General features: G+C 39.9%; 1 protein-coding gene across 4 annotated transcripts in view; it reads left to right on the forward strand.

The window, feature by feature from the left end:
- The window catches only part of HIVEP1 (HIVEP zinc finger 1), a 121,594-nt gene that overhangs the window by 49,041 nt on the left and 59,633 nt on the right, over nucleotides 1-12,920 (forward strand). The window contains exon 1 of one of the 4 annotated variants that reach the window (XM_063402564.1): nucleotides 829-1,516. The exons of the other annotated variants lie outside the window; for them this stretch is intronic. Within the exon in view, the coding sequence (XP_063258634.1) occupies nucleotides 1,447-1,516 (70 nt within the window). The 5' untranslated portion in view covers nucleotides 829-1,446. Of the gene's footprint in view, nucleotides 1-828; nucleotides 1,517-12,920 lie in introns of those variants that run through there. 4 annotated transcript variants of the gene reach the window in all.

A 12,920-nucleotide genomic window follows, 5' to 3' on the forward strand; every position in this document is an offset into this window, starting at 1 on the left:
GGGGGAAAGAATGAACATCACCTGAACAGACACAGCAACTTCACAGGATGTATAGGGCTTTGAGCAGAGATACAGGTTTTGGGAATCTGTAATGCTTGTGAAATAGAAACAGTATTTTTCAAGAGTATGGATAAGTTAAACTTCTTGGGAGAAAAGGACTATGTATTTTTTTCCCTTTTGTATGTGTTGGGCACGCTGCTCCCTAGATATGGTCCTAATCCTTCACTAGCTGACTGTGATATGAACACCAGTGATTTCCCCGTGTCTCCTTCAGACCTGTGTGATTAAAAACCTTACGTGTGTGATTAAAATCTTACATCAGCCTTGGAATGATTTGGATTCCTTCATGCTTTCAACTGTTCAGGTTGTCAGTAAAAAAAAGGCCTATTTCTACCAACATGTGATAAGAGATTTCTGTCGCACTCCGCTTGGCACAGACCTAGTGATGATGGATGTGACTGGTACCTACACAGAATGTTCCTGCTGTGTCTTTTCCTGAATGTGTGCCCAAAGGGAAGCTTTCCATGGTTTTTGAATGGCCTTTAGCTGAAGACCTGTTCAGGAAGGAGAAGGTATTTTAAGGAAATTGCAGTAGGACGAATCCTGGTAATAAGGCTCTTGTGGTCTATGCGGTGCTGCCTGACAGATCTGTATTTGATTTCACTGATGGCCTTTCAAATGCAGAGTTAGATTTTCTACATGTTACTGCAGCTGAACAGTTGCAGATACCTCCCCACTGAAGGCCTCATTGCCTTTTCCTGGCAAATACTACCTTATTGGTTCATACCCTGCTCTTTCTCTTTCTCTTTCAAAATGAGTTGAAGTATTTCATTTAGGAAGAACACAGTCAATTATTTTGTGCTGTGAGGTGGCAGAAGGGGTGTTTGTTCCTGGTGGTGGGGCTTGCTGGTGTAGGTGTCTTCTGTGGCTTTGGAAGGAATGTGCAGCAGATACGCAATGACCTTCTGTAGGAGGAAAAAAAAGTGCACAGGTGAAAATGGAGGAGGTTCCTGTGAATGTCGAGGTCTCTTGCAAGTCTGGAGCTCAGCCTACGTTCCAGTACACGGGGAGAGAGTTGTGCTGCCAAGAAATTAATGTCTCCTTTACTGGGATACTGAGGGTCTCGGTGCACCACATTCAGAGCACTTCTGTGACTTTGCTTACAGACCTAAGTTTGAAAAAAACAAAAATGTTCCATCTGGAAAGGAACTGATTTTTCTTTAAAAAAAAAAAAAAAAAGGCCTTGGAGTGCCTTGGGTGTGTTGGGTAATTGTGTACTCAAGAAACGCACTTACATAAGTGAAGACACTCCTGTAACCCTCGCCTGCCAGGAAGGCAGGCGCTGCAGAAAATCCACTCATCACAGAGGAACTCCAGTAGGTGCAAAAGGGGAGGAGAGCCTTTGTTCTTTGTGCTGTATTTATTCACAGAGAAGTTGTCTTTGGCATGTGTGCTTGGCACCAGAGGATTCCCGGTTTTTGTCCTGCGGAGCTGCTTTTTCTTGTCGGTGTTGCGGGTAGGTTTCCTTTCCTAACGCGGAAGGGGAGAGCTGGGTATTTTCCATAGTTCATCACCAGGCTTCACCCCGCTGGCTGAAAGAGCCCAGCAGCAAAGCACCTTCTGGAGGCAGGGCAGGAGTCAGAAGCAAAGTCCTGGACAGCAGCTCTGGTGGATTCCATTGCAGCGCTGTCTGATGAGAGAGAGGAAAGATATGGGAGCGTGTTCAGGTGGCATGCAGCAGTGTGCAAGATACCGGTCTGAGTTCTCTGGTTCAGCAAGGAAAGCCCATACAGGTGGGGAGGGATTTTATACAAGGGCATTAGTGATAGGACAAGGGGTAATGACTTTAAACCAAAAGAGGATGGATTTAGATTAGATATAAGAAGGAAATTCTTTACTGTGAGGGTGGTGAGACAGTGGAACAGGTTATGCAGAGAGGTGTTAGATGCCCCATCCCTGGAAACAGTCAAGATCAGGTTGGATGGGGCTCTGGGCAAGCTGATCTCGTTAAAATGTCCCTGCTCATTGCAGGGGATTGGATTAGATGACCTTTGAAGGTCCCTTCCAACCCAAACTATTTTATGATTCTGGCACATGCTCAGTCAATATGGTCCTAATCCTTCACTAGCAGACTGTGATATGAACAGCAGTGATTTCCAGGTCTACTTCTTGTGCTTAACAGTGTGCTTTTAGGGGAGTTCTAAAGCAAGGACACTTTCTGGGCAAAACTAGGCTATACTGTATTTACCAAGTAAGCACATTTTCCATCAATGTAGTTTATAAAACATACAAACAGACTTTAGTGTTTGCTTACATTGCTTACGATACAAATGTCAAATTTAAATGCATGTGAAACTTTATTTCTTATGTTTATTTCAAATGTAATTTGATTTTACTGTGAAAACATTTCAGGAGTTAAGTTTGAGATGTGTGACAGAACAGCAAAGATATTTAATACTTAGCTTAATTTAGAAAAATGACCTTTCAGAGAAAAAACTGCTTGTCAAAAATATATATATGATGAATTAATTTCTTGTGATGCCAGTGTGATAGTTGACTTTTGAGAGCAACCTTATAGATAATGAGTTTTATTTTTATCTTAGGTCTGTCTGATTGTAGTGCCTCTCACAAATCAAGTCACTTTACTGACTCCTGTGGTTATAAATACATACCAAAATTTGGAAGCAAAAAATAGCAAACAGAAAAAAAACCCCAAACAAAAACAAACAAAAAAACCCCAAAACAACTCCAAAAAAATTAAACCAAATCACAGCAATGCAAATCCGACTGACCAGTGTGGATGGCTGCTTGGGATTTTAAATGACATTGCAGTTGTAAGATCAGTATCCCCGTTCACCACCACCACCTCCCCACTCCCCATCCAGAAACCATCTTGCAATACTATATAAAAATACCAGCATTGTAATCAGTTTTTAAATGCCCCTGATATGGTACCAATGCTGTCTTAGAAAATACTAACATTGTTTCCAGAGACTCTGTCAATGACTTTTATTTTGTAAAAATCTGCAAGGAATTTGAACGCAATTTTAGTACTTCTTGTAGGTTTCTGACTGCTTAAATTGATTTATGTTTAGAACCTAATCTTGCTCGCTTTGACAAAGCTGGCAACTTCAGTGGGTTTATTTGTGCAGATAGAGTGAGAAAGATTCAGCTTTTGATATAAATACTTTAGCTTTCTGGTTTCCGAGAACTATTTTCTTACAGTTAATTATGCATTCTTAAAAATGTGTACATTCACAGGCATATGTAGAGGAAGAGATGGCAGCTTAGTTTGCAAAATATTGAGCTTCGTTTTGCCTGTCAATGTTTTTAATTTTAGTCAGAACAACCTCCAAAATGTTAAGACAGATCAAGACTTGGAAGTCATGTCACATATATTGTCACATGTAGCATTGTAAACTGTATAAGCATAGCTATTATGGAACATCAGTATGTTTCAAAACGTTGTTTCAAAAGTTTTCTGCTGGGTTGGTTCACAGTGGTCCTTTGAGGCTCATTTGGGGAGAGACAGATGTCAAAACAGGAGGTTTGTGTTCTTGTGGGCCAAGGGCGGCTGTCAGGTGGAGGGGAGAGTGTGGGAGATGACTCAGCATGGAGGGGCCTGCGAACGGGTTTGTGAAAGCTAAAATATGGCAAAACAAAAATTCCTTTCCATGCTTGAATTATATTAATTGAGATGGTTTGAAATACAGTGGTACCAACTTGAAACAGCTTACAATTTAAAAGTCTGCATTGTTTAAAAGAAATACTGTAGGGTCAGTGATCAGGTGTGCTTGTATCAAACGCGAGAATGTGAATTCATCAGTCCAAAAGTCTGCAGTTTTGTGTGAGATGAAACCATAAAAATGCATGGTAAAACACATGGGTTTACCTTAATCATTAAATTTTAGCAGCATTTTAATTTTCTTGTGTAGAAATGTCACCTTACTTATTTGTGTTGAATTTCAAGTTTGCTGAAAATACCTTCAGCTGCAAGCTGCTGTTGAGAATAGAAACGCTCCTCTTGCTGTTTGACCACTGTGGTTATGATGGAGTCGGTGAGCAGCCGTCGCTGTCGTGTTTTGGTGGTTACACTGAGGTCACTCCCAGCTAGGCTTGGCTGAGCATTTTTGGTAATGTTGCAAGTATACTCCAGCTTTGCAGCAGCAGATTTACTGTAATTCTGTGGTGATCTCCTTTTGGGTGGTAATTTCTTAGAATAGCTTTAGTTATTGTTGGAACAGTGGCAAGTTTAAAGGGTATTGCATGCATGTAATGGTATTTCATCTCAAGCAAAACAAAGGATGTCAGTTTCTAAAGCAACTAGAATTATTTTTAACTCTTTCCTCAGTTCTTTAAAACAAATTTGAAGTGATTCATCAGGATCCTGAATCAAAGTGGCTCCTGCAAAGTGTTTCTGAGGGAGAATAACAGTTCAGTGGGCAATTTTGCAAGAACCAGCTGTGGACCATGGTATTTTGTTTTGTGGAATTTTTAATCTTTAGACAGTGCAATTAGGTGGTATTCTGAAAGTTACATTTGATCTTCTTCAAGAGTGTTATCTGTTTGCCCTTACCTAGGATGTATTCTTCTAAGTAAAGAAAGCGCTCAGATTCCCCAACACACAGCTTCAGTATTCCAGGACAGAAGCCCAGGAACTCATATGTCATTGTGTTTAAAAGCATTTCTCAAATGGGATTGATCAATGAAGTCATTTGCAGTGGGAAAGCTAAATCTTAAACACATATATTTTAAACATCTGCCTGAAGGCAAGGAAGAAATGGGGCTGAGATAAATTGATAACACAAATTGGTGAGAAGTTCAACTCCTAAGACCTACAGCTTGACATAAGAAGTAAGAGTTACAAAGCTTCAGTTTGGTCTTCTATTCCACTAATGCTCAGTTTGACCTTCCCTGTATCATTTATTGTTTAAGATACCCTTATTTCAAATATTCCTCACCTCTCTGTAAATTAAATTGCTGTAAACCTTTAGACTATTCTCACTGGGAATCATCTGCAGGCTTGTAGTTTTGTATTTGTATTGCTCTTTGATTTTTTTTTTTTATTTCTGAAATAGTTGTGTTGTCTGTATTTTTCCTGAAGCAGCCTAATATTTTAGCTGCAAAGACTGACCCTTCCTACAAAGAATTAAAAAAATAAACCAGCAAAGTGCTCAGGAATGAACTTTATGTGCTATGTGGTTATTTTCAGCAAGTCATCAAGACCTGCAGGTCAGTTCTTCAGTGCCACAGACCCAAAGGTCATAAATTGAATGTTATGAGTAGTTTAAAAGATAGTGGGATTTGACCTATTTTTTTCTCTACGTATTTCAGTGCTTTGATTGTGGCTTTTTACCTTAGCATTCTTGTTGTAACACAGCATTCCAGGTACAAACACTTTCCCATAGTCCAAAATCTAGGCTGCTGATGTGCTGGGTGGGTTGCATTGCTCCAGCTGTCCTGTAAGGAGGTGACTTGCAAGGTGCCATATGACAGCCTGTAGTTCAGCTGGGAATTAAGCCAGGAAATTAAACTACTTGCATGCTTAGAACTGTATCCTGGTAATAATTTTAAAACTGTTTGCTTTTCCATATTTAAATCCTATTTTTCAAGGGGTATTTAATGAGTGTCACTGGGTTTGTCCCTACTTTTGTGCTAAATTTGGAGTGATAATTTCAGAATCTTTTGTTTACTGTAGCACATGAGGTAATGAAATTAGAGCCACCAAAATCTTAAAAATCGTTTATTAGGAGTGTGAAAAATTTATCTAGTTAATAATTGGTAATTAAGGTTGGATTCTGTTACTGAATCCTGGCTTGAGTTGTTAATGAATACTGGTTGAGTATTCAATTTAAATAAAGCATAATTTCTGGAAATTCTTAAAAATAAAACTATCTCAGTTTAATATGGTTGGAAGTAATTACTAAAATGGTTATATGAAACCTGAAGTATTTAAATACCTAAACCATAAACTTGATGTGAACGGAAAGGGTGTGGGGTGTGTTGTTGACTTCTGGATGTGGTTGGTTGATTTATTCTTTTATCTCTTTCTCTGAAAGTATTCTATGCTTAAAATTTATTCTACAGCATGAAACCAAAAAAAGCCAAATACTTGACAATCTATAAGAAATTGGTTAGTCTTGTCTCAGGATTAACTCGAGATGATTTAGTTTGTATTTATGAATTGTAGCTACAGAAAATAAGAAGCCGTACAAGAAGACTGACAAAGATATGTAAGCATCAGGTCATCTGCTGTAAGAATATTTATTTAAATTAGATTCAATCACTGACAGAATATTGTCTAGTGTTTTGTAAAAGGGAAAAGAAATGGGAAATCATGTTTAGTATTTTCCTACTTGCTGTGATTTCTCCTAAGCAGATTCCTCAACAAATGAACGGATCTATTATTTTCTCAGGAAAAAGGAAGTGAAAGAAGCAAATCATTTCTACAGTGTAGCCACTTTTTATATGCCTTATATTGTACTTCATCATTTTCTTCTTTTTTTGCCTGTACTGTCTTTTAGGCTGCCTTTGTTTTCTTGTATCCTTTCCTTCTCTCATCAGTTTCCACATGGAGCAAACTATTTCTATTTTTGAGAACCATAAAGAAAGAGAAGAAAATGAGGTCTCCCTCAAGTCAGAGCCATCAGGAGCCTTTGCCCTGATGCAGTTCATATGGGCAATAACAGATCTGTGCATTTGGTGGATGCCCACAACTCACAGCCCTAAATATCAGTACAAGGTGAATCTGGTGGCAGTAGATGGGAGGAATTTGGTCTTGATGTGATTCTTGGCAAGAGACAAAAACCTGACAGAGGCTGAGGAGCACTGAGCCTAGGCTTTCTCCTGTTTCTTCTATGCTAGAAAATCCAGTCATTCCAGCAGTTCTGTGTGACGATTTGTAATAATAAACAAATCAATTTGGAGACAATGTAAGTGGAGAAGAGTAAGCCTTAGGGAAGCAACGTCTATTCCTTGGCAGGCCATCACTGATTTCTTAGCTTGGTTGAAATGTTCAAGGTGTTAGCTTTAGTGAGAAGTTGGCCAAGCCTTTTGCCTCCACACAGCTCCAGGTGCTCAGGCCCAGGAGACTCAGTGATTTACTAATCACTGTGAACGTCCTCAGAGAAGAGACATCAGAGAGCAAGAGAGGTCATCCACTTGGCCTTGTTCTCTGTCCTCCTTCCCTTCTTTGTGCGTGTGAAGTTTCCAAGGTTACTTCTCTTCCTATTAACCACACACAATTTTTGTCTCAGTTAGCCTTTCTCTGCCAGGAAACATGGAAATTTGAAGCACGAATTTATTTTAGCTAAGCTGTTGAAAAAAAGAAGAGAAAAATATTTCTGTAAATAGGTATGACATTCAAAACTGAAATAAAGAAATTAGAGTATATATAGGGGTGAGGAGTACATGCCCTTTAATATCTGAATAGTTCAGGAAATTTGGAGCTGTTTCTTAAATCATTAATTTTAGTGCTACCAAGAAAATATCTGAACAAACTTATTTAAAACAAAACAAAAAAAAGCAGTTTCAGGACATTCTACTGGGTTTTTATTTTTATTTAGTCAAGTGTCACATTCTGATAATCTCTTCTCCCACCCACCGTATTTTCCAGAAGTCATTGTTCCAACAAAACAAAAATATCTTACTGTAAATGAGTTAATAAAGTTGGATGTAATTCTTTCTACTCTGTTGCGGCATGGAGTTGACTAATGTAAAATCTTTATGTTAAAGGCCAAAAAATAAATTTCTCTGAGGACTTGAAATCCTTGGATGCTCACTTTGGCACATGGTTGTTGAAGTAAGCTCCCTCCAGGTTGAATTGTTCACTTCCAAATGCAGGATAAGAACGGTGTGTGCGGCAGCTTGCTGCGGCTTTCTCCCCCACGTTCCTCACCGCCCCCTCATCTTCAATCAGACAGCACAAAATCGAGCGTGAATTCTAAATAAAACAGGGAAAAAACACTTGGGTGATGTTCACATTGCAGAATGCCATCATTTTGTAGGTGTTTAAGAAGTAGCTCATTAATTGTCTTCCTAAGCTGTACCTAAGTACAGAAGGAAAATTTCACCACTGAGCCTAGCAAAAGAAGGGAAGAGGGCTGGGTTTTGGATTAGTGTAGATTTTACTTGTTGGGTTTTCTTTTAAAGAATTCATAGTAGTTTGCTGTTCCATAGCAATAGAAACTCTTCTTGTGGGATGAGGTGAATGTGAATCGATCTATAAAATTTTTTCTTCATCTTTCAAAACACTTCATAGCATATTAATAATACACTTCCAAGGGTGTCTTTGAGATCATCAAAAATGAATACCAGATATTTCAGCCTCCTTTCTTTAATTTCCTGGGAGAGAATGTGTTTTCTTTCTTGGAGGGGGAGAGAAACAGCATTTCAGGGTTTTTTTCTTCAGATTTGATGCTGATTGCCATTAGAGCAAATATTTTAAAACCTCCCAGCCCTCCTTGAAGGGAGAGAAAGAAAATTGTGGTTGAGACTCTGCTTTGGAGGATTGATTAAAGATTTCACTATTCTATTCCCTTTCTGTATAAATTCAGTTCTTTGTCTCTGCACCCTTTTACTGGATTTGTATGACCTGAGCAATTTTGACTTCTTGCAGTGGTCAGGGACAAGGGCAGTGCTGTCCATATGGGTGAGCCAGGGTGGGCAGGGGGCCTGTGGGTAGGACCAGGAGGAGGGAGGCTGCAGCAATGGTGGCCCTGGGGCCAGCCTCCCCTCTTGGCTCCTGGGACCACTTAGAGCAGGCATGGAGGAGGAGAGAGACAGAGCTGGCTGTGCTGGAGGCAGATTTTAACAAGTACTTTGGGACCCACCACAATCCTGCTCCAAGCAGAAATCTTCTTGGAGAAGAGAAGCAGAGAGCTTGAAAATGGCTCGTGTGGTTTTTAGGGTAACCAGGTTGGTGCTTAAAGCTGAGCACAGCCTCAGCAGGCTGGTGTGTGGTTGTGACCAGAAATTATCCCTTCATAATAATGTGACTTGTCCTTTCAGTACCAAATATCTCCCTGGCATGCATGATTTCCTCACTGAAAGCCTGCTGATTGTTCCCCTCCTTCTCCAAGTCATTCCTTGGGGTGTGTCTGGGAAAATTTGGATGATGTAGGGTAATCACCACACAATTAACTTGCTCTGCTTGGGGGTCTGCCTAAACCCGTGTAGAGTATGACGGAGAGATGGTTTATCCTCATTCCTGCCGTCTTTGTCAGGAGTAGCACATCAGTTGGAAAAGGCCCAAATGCTCACTGGGATACTCTAGATCTAGTTTTTGACTCAGGTCTTGAAGGAGGATGGGAACAGGTAGAGGAAAACAGTAAAATTAGTCTGGAATGAGGTATTGGCTTAATATGTATATTTATCACCACCAATTTCTAATTTACCCAGAGAAAGGAACCTGAACTCCTTAGGGCTGTTTGGTTTGTAAGCCTCTTGAAGTGGCTAAGCCCCTGTTCGTGGCTGCAGCACACTGTTAACATGAGAAATGGCATATCTTTGTGCCTTTGCTAAAGTTTTCTGTTTCAGATTCACCTTGTTGTACATCAGCTTGTATTGACTAGCTTTTCAAAGGTGTTTTTCATTTTATGAATCCAGTTTCTGATCTTGTTTTTTCACTTTAAAGCTGCAGCTAGTAACATTTCATTTGGCACGTAAAAGGGCAAAAATAGAAAATCACTATGGAAAAATAAGCTTACAAAGTCTGTAGAGCAAGATCTAGTATAGCAAGCGAATTGTGGAATTTTTTTTTTTTAATTTTTTTTTTTTTATTTTTAGGACTAAGACTCACTGATGCCATCATGATGGTTCATATGTTAGACTGACATTAAGGCTTGTTAAGTTCTTGGAAAAACAAGTAAGCAAAAAATGAGATACTTTGGTCAAGTTAATGAAAAACTTTGACTTTGCATTTAATGTTTAGTCATGCTAAAAGAGTGATTTTGAATTTGAACGTGTGATTTTGCAGCCCTGTTGGAAGGGGATTTACCTAACAGCATAAAAAGGCATCTGCTCTTCAGTGTGGAGAAGCCCCAAGCTGTGTGTTAGAGTTGGTCCACTTATTACATGAAGATGCAACAGCACAGGCAGGAGCTGGCGAGGAAGGAGTGGGCAGGATGGCTGGAGGTGGTGACCCAGGGGCACTTTGTACTTTGGGCTGTACATGGTGAAGGGATGACAGTGCTTGGGCAGGCTGGATTTTAGAGACAGGTTGGAAATAAGGGCAAGGTTTTAAAGACGACACAGTATCAAGTGAACTCCCCCAACACACCCCAACAGAAAAATCTCTTGTGTGTAAATTTACTGAGAGGCTGATATTTACACATTTTGCAGTCAATACCTGCTCCTTAGCAGACAAACTTTGCCTGCTGTTTTACAGTTAATAGAAATGTGCTACCGTCGATTCCCATTCTCTTGAGTGATCTGGGAAAAGAGCAGGAATAGCAAAGTGACAGTGTTGCTGATTTGATGGAAGTTATCAAGGGAGGTGAAGATGAAGATGCAAATTAAATTGCAAAGGATTTCAAAATGACATTAGGTTGCTGTGCAACCAAATTGCAGAAATGACAAATGAAATTCAGTGCAGATAAATGTGAAGTGATGTCCACAGGAAAATTATTCAAACTTTTCATTTAAATTGAGTTGCTTGTTAACACTTGGGCATGAGATCTGGGGGTCATGTATTTGTGTAGCAAAGTCAACTGTATACTCTCCAGCTGTCAAAAAGCAAATAAAGCATTAGGAATATTTATGGCAGTGGTACAGAAAAACGTATCTGTCATGGTAGCATCTGTGGTGTGCCTTCATCTCTAACAATGGGATCAATTCTGATGTCTTCCTTCTAATTGTCTTTCCCTTCTTCACTTCCACCTCCAAAGAGTAAAAAATAGCACTGCAAAAGCTGCAGAGGTCATAAGTCTATTGAACAGCTTTTGTGTAAGGAATGACTTCAGTAGATGAGGCCATTTGAAGTTTGAAGAAAGATGTGAAAAGTTTACATGGATGCAGTCTGAGGAGCTCCCATGGATTCAAATGACACTTGGCGAAACTAGTGTAGGGGTATCATGTGAGACCCATGGAGCTGAAGAACAGCTTCTGGGGCTCACTTCAGAGCTGCCTGGTTTCAGAATCTGCAGCTTTACTCTTCTGCTTTTCCCTCAACTTCTGGTGTCAGCTGCTGTTGGAGGAAAGACGTTGGGCTGGACTTTTGGCTTGACTTGTGGGCTTTTGATTTGTTTTGGTTTGTTGTTAGTCAGCAAAAACTTCTTTTTTACTATTTATTGTCCATCTTAATATCAGGTAATTACAAGAACTTCAGTGTCCAAAGTCCTGCTAAAGATCTCATATTTCTATAAGACATTTTCTATTTCTATAGACACTTTAGAATCTCAGTAAAGAGATAATTTTTAGGGTATAGCTAAGCTTAAGAAAATTAATCCCTGCTTAAACAGGGTTGTTGGTGCTGTAGGTTCCTCTTGCTGAATGCATCTACTTACCTGATGTCTGCCTTGTAAACTCAATAGTGTTTGAGGAAGTCCAGAAGTAAAAGAAGAAATTACAGAGACGTTTGACCCTTCAGAGAACTTGCAGAAAGCCTCTACACTGTTGTCTCAGGTGAGGAAACACCAACTCTTGGTGTTGTTCTACCTGCTGAACCAGTTTTGTGCCGTTTTGTGTTGGGCAAGCCCTCCCTCACGAGCCACGCAGCTGAGAACAAGTGCTTTTGGAATACCAGAAAGATGCATGAAAACTTTTCCCCTGTTTGGCTGGGGAGTGGCTGGCTCCACTGTTTGTTGCTTTGGTTTAGAATCTGTATTTGAGAAAATACAGAATTCAACAAAATCTTTTGGGCTCCACATGCTGTTATATCGACATGTTTCCAGTGAGTGAAAAAGCTGTCAGTTTGGTTTGTTGCCTTTTTTTTTTTTTTAATAATGATTTCAGTTATTTCACTGGCATTTATTTAATTTCTGTGTTAGTCTTAAATATAGATACATATATATATCTCATTGAAAACCACACATTTTTCCAATTTGGGGACAACAGATCATAGGCCAGTAAACCTGCCAAGGGAGGGGAACCTGTCTCAGTGTAGAAGGTATGAAGGTGCTCCTGGCTGTAGCTTGGAGGTGGTGAACTAGAGCAACTCATGGCTTTAATATTTTAACTTCTAACACTTCTAACTTCTAACACTTCTAACTTTTAACTTCTGTGATATTGGGTTAGGTATAGAAAAAACACCCAGAAAGCCAAATCCAGACCTCGGAACAGTGAATACCCTAGAGGCTGTTAAGTAATTATTATGCAGATTTTAGTGATAATAATCACCGTGTCCTAGGTAGGCAGCTGAAATTTGGCAGTGGGGCAGAACAATGCCGTAGGATCAGCATAGCGATGGGGTAATTATTGTGCTAGATGGCTAATTAGGAGCTATGCAAATGAAATGCAATCAGTACTTGTGTTTGCAATTCGGTACCGGAGGGAGACAATGTGTAAAGGAATTATCTCTGGCGACTCAGCTGGGTGCTCTCAGAAGCACACACAGGATGCAGGATCACCTGGCTTTGTGGGGCAGGTGAAAAAGGAGCTAGCCCTGGCAAGTGCCACCCTTGCGCGTTGGCTTACACAGGCTGAGAAGGTGCCAGGCAGGAGGTATTTCTGAAGATACTTCACCTACACTTCTGAAATTTTATGCTTGGCAGCTACGGTGCCTCTCCCCACAGGTGCCTCGCTGTTTGCTATAACCTTCTGTAAGGCCACAGTCATCCAAAAATTCTCTTCCTCCTCACCCCCTCCTGTGCTCAGTTTTTGATGAGTTTACAAACCTCATAATAAAAACTCAAATCCTGTAAACAAACAAACAAACACAAGATTGAAAGCTCCACAATCACAAATAAATGACACAGGGACAG

The sequence above is a fragment of the Prinia subflava genome, chromosome 1 (genome assembly GCF_021018805.1).
Source record: "Prinia subflava isolate CZ2003 ecotype Zambia chromosome 1, Cam_Psub_1.2, whole genome shotgun sequence".
In the NCBI taxonomy this organism is placed as follows: Eukaryota; Metazoa; Chordata; class Aves; order Passeriformes; family Cisticolidae; genus Prinia; species Prinia subflava.